This window comes from Alosa alosa, chromosome 6 (genome assembly GCF_017589495.1).
Source record: "Alosa alosa isolate M-15738 ecotype Scorff River chromosome 6, AALO_Geno_1.1, whole genome shotgun sequence".
Classification (NCBI taxonomy): domain Eukaryota; kingdom Metazoa; phylum Chordata; class Actinopteri; order Clupeiformes; family Clupeidae; genus Alosa; species Alosa alosa.
In genome coordinates this window covers 11,585,576-11,598,372 of record NC_063194.1, presented here as the reverse complement: position 1 = coordinate 11,598,372, position 12,797 = coordinate 11,585,576, and the positions used below count along the sequence as shown (strand labels likewise).

At 39.2% G+C, this 12,797-nt stretch overlaps 1 protein-coding gene across 9 annotated transcripts in view; it reads right to left on the bottom strand.

Moving 5' to 3' along the window:
- LOC125296309 (meprin A subunit beta-like) overlaps positions 1-12,797 on the bottom strand; it is a 53,110-nt gene that overhangs the window by 29,091 nt on the left and 11,222 nt on the right. For 3 of the 9 annotated variants that reach the window (XM_048246163.1, XM_048246155.1, XM_048246160.1), the window contains exons 2-10: positions 7,453-7,532; positions 7,337-7,352; positions 5,189-5,239; positions 5,073-5,110; positions 4,842-4,968; positions 3,964-4,081; positions 3,695-3,873; positions 2,558-2,782; positions 39-188 (exon numbers count right to left, since the gene is read on the bottom strand). In XM_048246163.1, the coding sequence (XP_048102120.1) occupies positions 39-188; positions 2,558-2,782; positions 3,695-3,873; positions 3,964-4,081; positions 4,842-4,968; positions 5,073-5,110; positions 5,189-5,239; positions 7,337-7,352; positions 7,453-7,527 (979 nt within the window). In that variant the 5' untranslated portion in view covers positions 7,528-7,532. The remainder of the gene's footprint in view (positions 1-38; positions 189-2,557; positions 2,783-3,694; positions 3,874-3,963; positions 4,082-4,841; positions 4,969-5,072; positions 5,111-5,188; positions 5,240-7,336; positions 7,353-7,452; positions 7,533-12,797) is intronic. The other 6 variants (XM_048246156.1, XM_048246159.1, XM_048246157.1 and 3 more) reach the window with 5 other exon arrangements.

The window sequence follows — 12,797 nt, the reverse complement described above, 5'->3', positions numbered from 1 at the left end:
AATTTAGCCATCTATTTTGTCAAGCTTTTTTTTTTTACCTCCTTGGTCTTGAGGGATGCTGTGGTCTTCAGTTGGACCTCCCACAATGCTAGATACTGCTTTCCACCTGCTCTCTGCAGTGGAGCAAGCCCTCATGTCACACATGTCTTCCTCAAAGTTGCACCCATCCAAGAATGTTACAGTGGAGGCTGTACAAAGCAATATGTAAGTTCACCTTTTTTTTTTTTTTTCAAATGACCACATACTGTTATTCACGTATACCTCAGACTTCCATACACTCTATAGCAGTGGTTCTCAAATGGGGGTACGCGTACCCCTGGGGGTACGTGAAGGCACTCTAGGGGGTACGTGAGATTTTAAAATGTACATATATTTAAAAAAGTAGAATCCATGCAAAAATACTTTAAAAACAATTATTTAATAAATATTTCAGGAAAATCTAAGTTCATAAAATTAATTTTATATTTCAGTAGGCTATTCAATTTCATTATCCTAAAAACCCAGAGGGCCCCAGCAGTGGCGCGACTGGCTGGGGCACCCGCACCGTACACCAGCGACCCAGGTTCGATTCCCGCCCAGTGGTCCTTTCCGGATCCCACCCCGGCTCTCTATCCCACTCACTTCCTGTCAATCTCCACTATCCTATCTAAATAAAGGCATAAAAAAAGCCCAAAAAATATACTTAAAAAACAAAAAACAAAAAAAAAACAGAGTACCCCCCCATCCCAGGATGGTTCGACCCAACCTGTCACATGCCACCCGCCATCACCTGTCAATCTCAAACAATGGTCGACGTGGTTGAAGCGTAGTGGTAATTCTTGTGCGCTGGTTAGGGGGTACTTGGCTGAAAAAAAATATTTCACAGGGGGTACATCTCTGAAAAAAGGTTGAGAACCACTGCTCTATAGAATAGCAATGCACAGTAAAGTTCAAAAAACTGTTATTTTTTTGCTTTCATCCAAAGTAATGACACATCAAAAAGAGACACCTTTAATTAAAATACATGACCGCTGTGTTTGAATGTATATGATTACTGTCAGATTTTTGCAACAACTGAGAAACTACAAATGTTAACTTCTGATTTATACTTACCTTAAAATGACATGGCCAGATGGTAAAGCATGCACAAACACACAGTACAAGTGTTTGCAAACTGCCAAAGCAGAAGGGTTCACTGGCCTGTTCTTCTTCAGGGAGGTTTTTTTTTTTTTTTTTTTTTTTTTTAGCAGTTTGCAAACGGAGTGCATTACCACCACCACCTGCTGGACTGAGGTGCAATGGCAAGTAAGGCGAATACTAGAGGATTTCTGTTTGATTTGGTGCCATCTACAGGATTTTCATCGAAAGTCATCAAATTGAACATCGACAAAAATGGTTTGAAATCAATTGCAAGTTTGATTGTCTTCACTCTTGAACAAAACGAGTGAATGAATAAATAGTATAAACTCAAAAAACAACTTTGGCATAGGCTATTCAAAATTATAGGCATAGCCTACATTCTTAGATTAAAAGGATTAACTCCAAGTTTTTGTCTAGGTGTAGGCGGTCATAAAAGAAATTGGTATCAACCAATAAAATGATATTCTATAATATAATTAGTGAAATATAATTATCTGAAATGAAATGGCTTTCAATTTGTCATTTAATATTTAAAGGAGAATTCCGGTGTGATATTGACCTAAAGTGTGTTGAAACATGATACCGAGTGTGAACGTATGTCTCATAGCTCACCTCGGCTTGTCCCCTGCACTCAGAAATCTGGCGCTAGTTAGCCAATGCTACCAACACAGTGTTTCGTTGTGGTGCCTCGGGCATCGGCCTAGCCATGCAAATAAATCACTGTTTTACACCATTTACAAGGCTCAAAGTCTTGAATCTTGAATTTAGTCACGATAAGTCGAGCGACGAGTACGAACGAACAGGTATGATAAGGGATCAGATTTCAAAAATAATTCAGTGGAAATGCATGGATTCAGTTGCTTCCCGTAGCAGCAACTGGAATCCATGCATTTTTATGGAATTATTTTTGGAATCTGATCCCTTATCATACCTGTTTGTTCGTACCCGTCGCTCGACTTATCGTGACTAAATTCAAGATGGCGTCGAACGGTAAAATTCCTTAAGGTACTGTCTGTATAAATCATCTTGTAAATAAACTACCAGTGCTTTTTCAAAGTTCTCTATGTCTCGTTTTAAATGTCAAGGCCTTCGGAAGTCTACCAATGAAGTATGGAGCTACTTTGAGCCTCTTAAATGGTATTATGTTTCAACATACTTTAGGTCAAAATCACACCGGAATTATCCTTTAATCTTTGTAGTACACAGTTGATTTGACATTCATGAACAGTTGTCAACACATGAAGCGGTTTTAATTATTAATAGCCTATACAGGCAACAGAATTATACCTATACCACTCACGTTATTCAATAAATGGCATTAAACCAGAAGTAAGTTGTAAGAAACTAGGGACATGCATCTCCTATGGGACAAAAGGACACACCCACCTTGGGACACAAACCTTTTATTTGTTGGGTTACAATAAAAGACCATACTTACATGTACTGCAACCGTAGAGTAAGTTCAACTCCAACACATCAGTTGGGCTGAAATCTTGGCGCTGACCAATAATGTTTTGAAATTCTTGTTTCTTTGTGTATATGGTATCCCCCCATCCATTGCTGAAGGCATCTTTGTCATAATGCATTAATGATTCGTAATCATAGGCAGTGCCCTGTGTTGTTGCCTCTGCATACTCCTTTATTTCGAAATTATTTTCTTTCCCTGCAGTATCATGAAAATAAAGATAAGGAAATTAATGTTATTCCAGCTCAGTAAAACATAGACACTCTTAAAATGAAAGCTCATGGGTAATACCTGAATAAATGTCCACAATTTGGGGTTGATAATATTTGAGCTCAGCAGGCAAATTTAATCTCACAAAATCAAATGATACACCTCACTAACATTTTAATTGGCTGAAATATAGGCGCCAAAGTTAAAGTGGTGGGATGGATAACCCTCAATGATGAAACAATGTGTTCAGCGTTGTTCACCTGGCGCTGGCTATGACCAGTGTGTCAACTATTTCCAACAGGAAGTAGTAGTGATGCAGGGTTTTTTATGACCCGTACCCACCTGACTCAATGGAGATCCATTCCAACCCGCTAAATATGTGTTAATCCGAACCCAACCCCACACACAAATCCCTCATTTTAAAGATAAATTAAATTGTGTTTTTAAATTGTGATTGCGTTCATATCATGGAATAGCCATGATGATGGTTCCTTATTTTACAAGAACAGAAGCTTATGTAACAAATACAAATAAGAGCCCTTTTAATTCATGAGACAATCCCATGCCATGTAGGCAGTCAATGCAAATCAAACCAGCTATTAGACTAACTGAAATAAATCATGATATCTCTAGGTATGGTGAAGGGTATGTGATGTGGAGATATTTTAATTCCCAAAAATCTATATATTAATGGTTTTGGAGTTGAGCGCACCCACTTTTCTTCAATTGACAAAGAAATTAGTGATGAAGAGTGAAGAAACTAATAAAATATATTTTTAACCGATGAAATCACAATCAAATGAATAATTTAGCCATGCTGTGCAGGCTGAGTAAAACCTCAGAGGGTCAATATATCATCCATTAATATTACTACTGAAATCACATCAATTTATTATGTACCTTCTTCAATGTTATTCCATAAAATACTAATATGGTCGTCCCTGTCAGGTCTGGATTGCTCATGCCAGAAGCCCAGAGTGTGAAGCATTTCATGTTCTACGATAGCAATACTATCACAGCCATCGCCAATCGATAAAGGTTGTCCTGCCATGTAATAATTTCCAACATAGCCATAACATCTAAATATGGAAATAGACCAATGAGATCAGTATATCATCTTTATGTAAATATGCTGATATCTTTTTATATATTCAGAAGGACATCATTACCCATTGTCTTTTACAATTTTTACATAATGCATTTCTGTATCTCTGATTTTGAAGTCGATACAAGTCTTCAGACGGAACTGCTCCAGAGCCTTTGTTATCACCCCTCTGGCATTTAAATCTGTAAACGTGAGGTAGAAACTTGTGGTGGGAATATTATAATCCACAAACACATACAGTATAGCAAAGGGGTGGGCAAACTTTTTGGCTCAAGGGCCACATTGGTTTTTGAATATTGGCCGGTGCTGGTTTTATAGCATTTATATATCATTTAAATGATTACAATGACAAAATATTTTTGTTTTAAAATATTAATTGCTTTAAAAATACTGCTAATTTGATGCTGTTTAAGAAATGTATAAATGGTGCACTGTCACTTTAAGAACAATTCACATTTAGTTCTCAATTATCTTTTGCCAGCTCCACTCAAATATAGCCTGCTGTGCCTATGGCTGTGCCCCCTCACAGTTTATAAATGGTCAGTAGTGGGAACTACTGTTGCCTTCATGATTTCCTTTTAAAGGTTTCTTACGAGGAGGAGATATCAATTATCAACAATGACAAGCCAGCTGGAACCTGCCGCTTACTCTCCCTCTTGCGCGCGCCAATTAAATCCCAATTAAATGGAATAGCATAATGTTCAAGCTAGATCTGCTGCAAAGGAGACAAAGAGTATCATCTCTATGTAACATGATGTTTTGACATTGACATTGTAAACATTCTCTAAGAAGAGTGAAAAGCAGTTTGCCGTAAAGTTAACCAACGTCATCTCTATCGCAGAAAAAAAATAGCGAGCAGTCTAATAACCTAATTAATGCTAGTCGGGCCGGATTCAAGTGCTTGGCGGACCGGATCCGGCCCACGGGCCGTAGTTTACCCACCCCTGGCATAGCACATCCAGTTGACAGACATGTTCTGATGATGCGTACCAAGGGAGGAATCAAACTCAAGGGGTACTGGAATAGTCCATCGGTAACCCGGATCAATAACGCCGCTCTTATCATATTTCTACAGGCAAAATATGAAAATGCAAATGTTAATTTTCAGACTATTGAAGAGCTGTGTATGTATATAAAGAGATTACTTGCACTACAATCCATTCTCAAACTTACAGGTGGCAACTTTATATCACCTTCAAAGAGATCCAAACCTGTTAGAGGAACATATGGTTAGCTCAAGGATATTCCAATGAGAACATTAATGTATGGTGTTGTAATTGCACTCTTACCCTTGTTAATGTCAATCAAACCCGTGTTGTTCTTCATAACGCTATAAATGCCTGAGAGCAAAAACAAATTTACAGTTTCAGAATATGCAAGACCATGGTGTAGAAGACAGACCAGAGATTGGCTAGGCCCAGGGTTCGGAACAAACTTTGGTAACACTTTACTTGACAGTATCGACATAAGAGTGACATGACACTGTTATGAACACATGACAATGTCATGGCACATGAAATGTAACCCTAATCCTAACCCCAACCCTAACCATAACTCTACACCTAACCCTAACTTGTTATGACAAAAAACGAATGTCACTTAATAACAGAAGCGTTATCTCATAAACGTTTATGACTTGTGTATGACACGTTCATGAAGAGTGATGTCACTCTTATGTCGACACTGTCAAGTAAAGTGTAACCCAAACTTTTAGGCTTAATGGCTGGCCAAGTGGCCAGGCATATTATTTACCGTCAGAAAAAACAAACAGTGCTTTTCATAACTAGAGGTGGCTGGTGCTCAACAGTCAAATTCTGAGTGTCCCAGGAGCAGATCTCCCTCTGGCTCTGCTACCATTTAACTTCTAATAATATATTTGTAGAGCTTTAATCAGGACTTGGCTCACTCTACACTCTCTCCTTTTCCACTGCCTTTTTTTTAAGGGCCCCTCTGCCTCACCTCTGCCTCACCTCTCCAAACTCTCTTCATGATGAACTGTTTTTCCTTCCTTCCTTGCTTTTTTTTTAATGACATTTGATAGCCTTAAACCTAAATGTGGCATGTAGGGCAGCTTCTTAACTCACCTTCTCACTTTCTCTTTTGGCTTCACATTACCTTTCCAAAAGTTAGTTTGTTTCATTTGTTTCATAGCCTAATTTATATTTTTAGGATTTAACATTCTATCCCTTAAAGACTAAGGACAAAGGCATTTTTCTGTATACTTTCTGATGTAGCCTAAGTAGTGATAAAAAGAGATCTCCAATGTTACTTCTGTAAAAACCTTTGCAGGAACTGCAAATTGCATTCGGATATATTCAAATGAATGCATATAGATAGGCTAATGTCTCATTTGCATTTTCAAAACAATACAAAGCTGTAATACAAAAATATTTCTCCTAATGTCTGTAAACAAGCAGGTAAGTTTCATGGTGAAATCTAATAGTTATACATGTTGCCCTATTCACTGGCTATGTACTGTATCAGGTTTTGAGAGAATGAAACAGCATTTTGGAAAGGTTATCATGTATTATTTTACTTCCACTGTAAAAAACTAAAAGTCAGGGCTATCCCATTTATCAAACTATATTACATTACAATTACAATACAGTCTAGTTTTGATGGAAACACAACCTTATTGTGATAAGTCATTCTAATCGAGCAATCCATTTTTCTAATTGAATCACGTAAGGTGAGCATTTGGGGCGAATGCACTATGTACCGGTAAATAAAAGTGACTTGACTTGACTATACTGTGAAAAAAGGAAAAGAGGGTTTATCACATATAGCCTGGGAATACCCAGAAGAACCTTTAGCAAATTTGTGATTTGCTCTGCCGGTCTACATTTAAAACCTTCATTTACAAGATTGCTGTACTTCTCAAACTATTTGGTAAGAGTTTAATGCACCAATTTCAGTTTAATTTCACTGTGACGTCCCTTACTATTGAGAAGGTCTGTGTGCTAACCAGGCTATGTCACATTTACTAAACCACAAAACATGAAATTAAACCATGTTTTTCTTTTAAAGACAGTGTTATTATGTTTAACTGACATATTTTGCCAATGAATTTATCCAACAGTATCATGTAAGATCACTGTGAAGCACTAAGGTACTTAACCATTAAGTCAAATGAATGACCTTGGTGTCATGTGTTCATTTGACTTAGTTATTTGACATATAACCCCACCCCCCCCCTTCGATTTTAGCCAATCAAATGACAGTGTTTCTTTTACTGTCGTCCTGGCCAAAAGGACGACATGATCGCTAAAATATTGGTAGGGGACCATTTGTAATCTCAAAATATTGATGGTGACTAGTTACCAGTGTCCCCTTCTAAACCTATGTCGTGAGCAATTGTAGAAAGGTAAGTGTAGATTAGGCTATTTTGTTCAATGGGAAGCCTAGCGATTTAACATTATAGGGCTTGTGAAACTCACCTCCTACAAGCACTGGCTGTGAAAAAAATAAGATAACATTACACATCAGAGTGTTACAGTAACGTTAGTATTTCAAGGATCGACTAGGCTAGCTGTTAACTGTTACAGTGTCTTACCAGTGTCAAAGTCCGCTCTATACTTGCCATCAAGCTGAACACAACTGCCATGAAATATAAGCCTATGGCACGCATTTTCCCTAGAAACATTCAGATGGTTTTGTTCATACACTTTATTCAATTAATCATTAAAGAGTGATAGAGTGAAAGAGTAATCTTGTGTGATGATAACAGCCGTAAGCCTACACTCTGTTCAACAATTAATAATGACTATGGCCTACTAATGAGATTCCAATCTTCCCTGCTGCTGCCAATGCAGAAAAGCCTGGCAAGCTACAACATCAAGGCCTACTACTATCTACTTCATCTAGGGTTGCCACATTTTGATTTGTGAAAATCCGGGACATTGGACCCAAAAAGTATCATCCATGCATGTAACAGTGTTGGTGCATTTTGGCGTCATAAACGTTCTTGAAGAAAAGTGAAACAGTTTGCAGTAAAGCTACTCCTATGGCAAGCCCTTTTAACATTTAAAAGCTAAATTTGACTATCCGAAATTAACATTGTAGATATCAGCAACGTCTTTCTGACTAGTCGTAATTACATTTTGAATAAGTGTAATTGTCATTCAAGATATTAACATAATTTTGACTAGTCGAAACGACAGATAGATATTGACTAAAGCAAAACTATTTTACAGATATCTGCAATGACATCATTGAAAACGACATTCAACTCGTCACACATCTTAAATGACAATTGCAATTGTTTTAACTAGGCAGAATGAAAGTTAAAGATATCTTAAATGTCATTATGACTAGTGCAAATTATTGTGCATGACGTTACTCTATTTTAGATATCCATAGCAGCGGCACTGAGTGTCCATCATTTGGGGTTGAGGAAGTTGGCAACCCTATCTGTAATTACATTTTGACTAGGTAGAAGGAAAGTTACAGATATCTCCAATTTCAAATCAAAATTGATTTTCAAGATATCTATAACTTGATAATAGATATCAACAATTAAATTATGACTATCCCTAACTCCAGTTTGAGATCTACAATGCCATTTTGACTAGTCATAATTCCAGTTACAGCTACAACGTCAGCTACAACATGTAGATATCTTGAATTGAGGCGATTAAAGATATCCTGGAGTTATGACTATAGTCAGAATCAAATTATATCTCAAACTGGAATTACAGATAATAACAGATCCGTAATTCACATAGTGGATATCTGCAAACTGAACTATAGGTATCTGTAATGATAGACCCCATACAAATGAACCCCACAAAAGTGACGTCAATTGTCCTAGGAAGAATGTCTTTATGGATATCTGAAATGACAATTATGGATAGGATTTACAGATATCCGACATGTTGTTTTTGACTAGGCAGTGAGTGTTTCCCATACATTGACTAATCTGTGGCGGGGCGCCACAAAATCAAAACCGGCCGCCTCACATTAATATTCTATGTTTAATTTAATTTAAATTAAATATAAGATCAAATCCTTGCATTGAGCTGCGCTTTTTACGCACGCAGCCTTTCCTTTCCCCGCCCCCTTCTCTCTCGTAGCCCGCTGCCCCTCCTCTGTATGTGCATTTAACAAAATATTCACGATTGTTGAAGGATTGTTGTTGCCACATAGAAGCATTGCATAGAAGATGTCTGGCTAAATTGCTATTAAATCCGCTTAGCATTGTGACCATGCTGCGCAAATTTGTTCAAAACTGCTGCATTGAAGTTAACTCTGCTAAGGTCTTATCACAACATAGTAGGCTACATTGAGGAGACTAAACTAAGTTAAGTTATGCAATCAAGCAGTATCTCAAAGGTAACAATAGAATACTGTTTGGATGTCGAATTTAGCATGCTTAGCCTACTTACAGCTGCTTGTCAATTTCGTTGAAGGGCTTATTTTTTTGACTCTGACACTGAATGTTTGCAAAATCCCGATGTAAATGGAAAAGTGTTTTCCAAAACTATGTAGAAAACGTTATGAATTGCATCCACACATCAGCAGCCTTTTAACTGTGTTACAATTACAAGGGTTCCCTCACGAACGTCTTGAAGTGACAGTCACTTAATTAGATACACTACCAAGACGATCTTAACACCCCCCAGCTACCACCACAAATTCTGTGGGAAACACCGTATCGGCAACACATATCCAGTCTAGCTGTTAATTGTTAAAATGGCTTGCCATTGGCTACATTAAAAATGTTGGTACCTTCTCTGTCCCTCCTTGGGGCCCTGGTGATGTGCGTGGTGTGGAGGCGCCGTGGTACTGTGTAGCCTACAATGTCACCTATTTCCACCCACGTGTGTCGCTTAATATTCATTTCAAACCAAGAAGGCAGATTCCTAAAGAAACGCAAGCAGTGACCCACACCATAAGTGTATCTAAATTAGCTATGTATCAACATTGTCATTTTACTGGAAGAACTATAAACAGTAGTGTTGCGTGGTCCACCCGCAACCTGGTTGACCCGCGGGTCGGGCGGGGACGGGTAAGCTTGATCAGAAAATATCGCGGGTGCGGGCGGGGTGGGTAAAAATTGACAAAGCACTACTCCTCACAAAGTTCTCACTTAGTTTATTAATAATGTAGGCTGCAGAACATTAAGTGCAACAAACCTTCTTGCAATCTCTCTTAACTGCATAACACAGGTTAAGATATGATTAAGTATATAGTATAAGTATATATACTCTTTTGATCCCGTGAGGGAAATTTGGTCTCTGCATTTATCCCAATCCGTGAATTAGTGAAACACACTCAGCACACAGTGAACACACAGTGAGGTGAAGCACACACTAATCCCGGCGCAGTGAGCTGCCTGCAACAACAGCGGCGCTCGGGGAGCAGTGAGGGTTTAGGTGCCTTGCTCAAGGGCACTTCAGCCATGGCCTACCAGTCGGGGTTCGAACCGGCAACCCTCCGGTTACAAGTCCAAAGCGCTAACCAGTAGGCCACGGCTGCCCCTTTACTCTACAAGACCTTCCATCTTCTCTTCCCCTCTCCCTCTCACACAGGCGCGTGACAGAGGGTGCGCTGCAACCTGCATTCCCGCAACAAGCGCATCAAGTGAGTGCGCTTTTAGCTCAGCTGGTCAGGTGCTAGAGGCGCGTCGAAATAGATTAAATCCTAGAACGGTGGATTCCATTCTCTTTTTACACAGTGCAGCCAAACAGCTAACCTAAATCAAACAGGATCGTCTATACAGATGCATTTTTGTTAGGTTCGTGGAAGCATGTTATAGGCCTAATGATAATTTCAACTTTCTTTCATTAGACAGATGCAGTTTTGTTAAGTTCGTGGATGCATGCTAATTATGCATAATGCATAATTTTCAACTTTCTTTCATTAGACATTTCTGGTTCAGTTCATAAAAATGTAAAGTTTAGGCAACAGACAGATATCAAGGGTTTAAACCGATTGAACACATCTGTGTGAATGTGTGTTTGCGCGCGTGCGCCCGGGAAGAGAGAGAGAGTTCATGTTAGGCTACATGATGTAGCCTATTACTTGTGTTTTACCTTTTAAATACATCAATAAAGAATTAAGGATCTTTCAGTTTGTTTATTTATTTAGTAGGCCTATATGTCCATGAAGCTAGATTCAGATTCAATTAATCCAACATGCTAGCGAGCCAAGCCTAGAGCAACAACTCTTTGTTGAAGCATATAGCCTACAGTGCAAATTCTTCTTGTGTTTAGTTAATAAGAAAGCATTGTATCTACCTTAATATGAACTACAAAGGATAGCCTAGGCTATAGGCACATTGTTTTTTTTGTTTTTTTGTCGGGTCCGGTCAGGTTCGGGTTGTTAATCAGCGCATATTTTTGAGGGTCGGGTGGGTGCGGATCGACTCTCCTGACGGGTCAGGTGGATGCGGACTGCGGATGTTAAAAACCTTAACCTGCGCAACACTAATAAACAGTGTTGTAAAGCTGCGTACAAATCCCTTGGAGCTCCAGTGGAATTTTGATTTTGCAACGAGAATTCTTGGTTGATGTGCCATGCCAATGGTAGGCTAATACACTGTAGGCTACTTCTGCTGCCAAAAAGCATGCCTTTTATGTCTGTATCGTAACGTCAGATATTACCAACCGTCCCGTATTTCCAACCTCTTACGTGTATGTGTCACTTATTATTCATTTCTATACAAACCAAGACAGCGGATTCCTAAAGAAACGCAAGCATCCATACCACATGCAAATTAGCTACAATGACATTTCACCGTGACTCGAAGAGCTCTAAACAGTGTTGTAAGGCTGCATGTTCAAATCCACTAGGAGCTCCAGTGGAATTTTGATTTGCGACGAGAATTCTCGGGCTTACCGTTGATGTGCCGTGAGAAAGGTTGGGAGTAGGCACCCACCAGGGGGTCGTTTCTAGAAAAGTTAGCAACGATGTTGCTCAACCACCATGGTACGACGCAACTTGCGACCAAACAACAGCATTGTTACACCTGTTTCCAGAAAGCATTGTACCTGTGTCGCAATTCGCTACCTCCGACGTTCGAACACGTAGTTCCAACAACGTTGTTGATGATGCAGCGATACATATCATTGGTGGAAACAGTGGCAACGTGTAATACCCCACCCCCTAGAAATTTTCTGTCACGGCCTATGTCGACATTTTTCTAATTTAATCCAAGTGATTAATGCTGGCATTGCCATTGCCATCAGCAAAAACCTAAACCTAATGCAAGCATATAAAACATTTAACTTAAGCCGACCAATATGAGTCATTATTCGTGTTAAATATCTATGTTAGAAAAAATATATAGCCTGGACGAATTTCTAGGTATCACTAATTTTATCAACTGGCTCGTGGCTTCGGTGCATCGGTGCACTGCGCGCTCAGCCGGAGTTCGCATCCTGTCTCTTCTTTTCACCTCTGAGTAAGAGTAGGCAGACTGGCAGGGAATCCCAGGGAATCACTATCCCTAGACACAACAATAGGTTACTATACATCGAGAGTCTAATAGGTACAAGACATCAGTCAAAAACAATTGAATCCATGTGTCACACTAGTTTACCTGCAGGTAGCGAGAAGCAAGAGGACAATCTCACATCATAAGACACCAACTGGAACTACCAAGGGACGACACAAGTGTGACTGCCCAGGGGCAGTAGTTCAAACCACCAAAGTTTGCGTCCTTGTTTGCGATTGAGAGTTCGAACTACCCTTTCTAGAAACACCAAATCCAAGAACGATGGAGCGAACTCCCAAGGTTGCGACGCAAGTTAGCCAACGGCGCTTTTATTAGAGGTCTTGGGTAAGATTTGTATGCACTTAATTTAGCGGAGACTCTCTCAACTGTTATAGACTAATATGACCTCATTGAACAACGTGGGATGTGTGCCAAAATCTCTACCCGGGACAAAAGTCGTG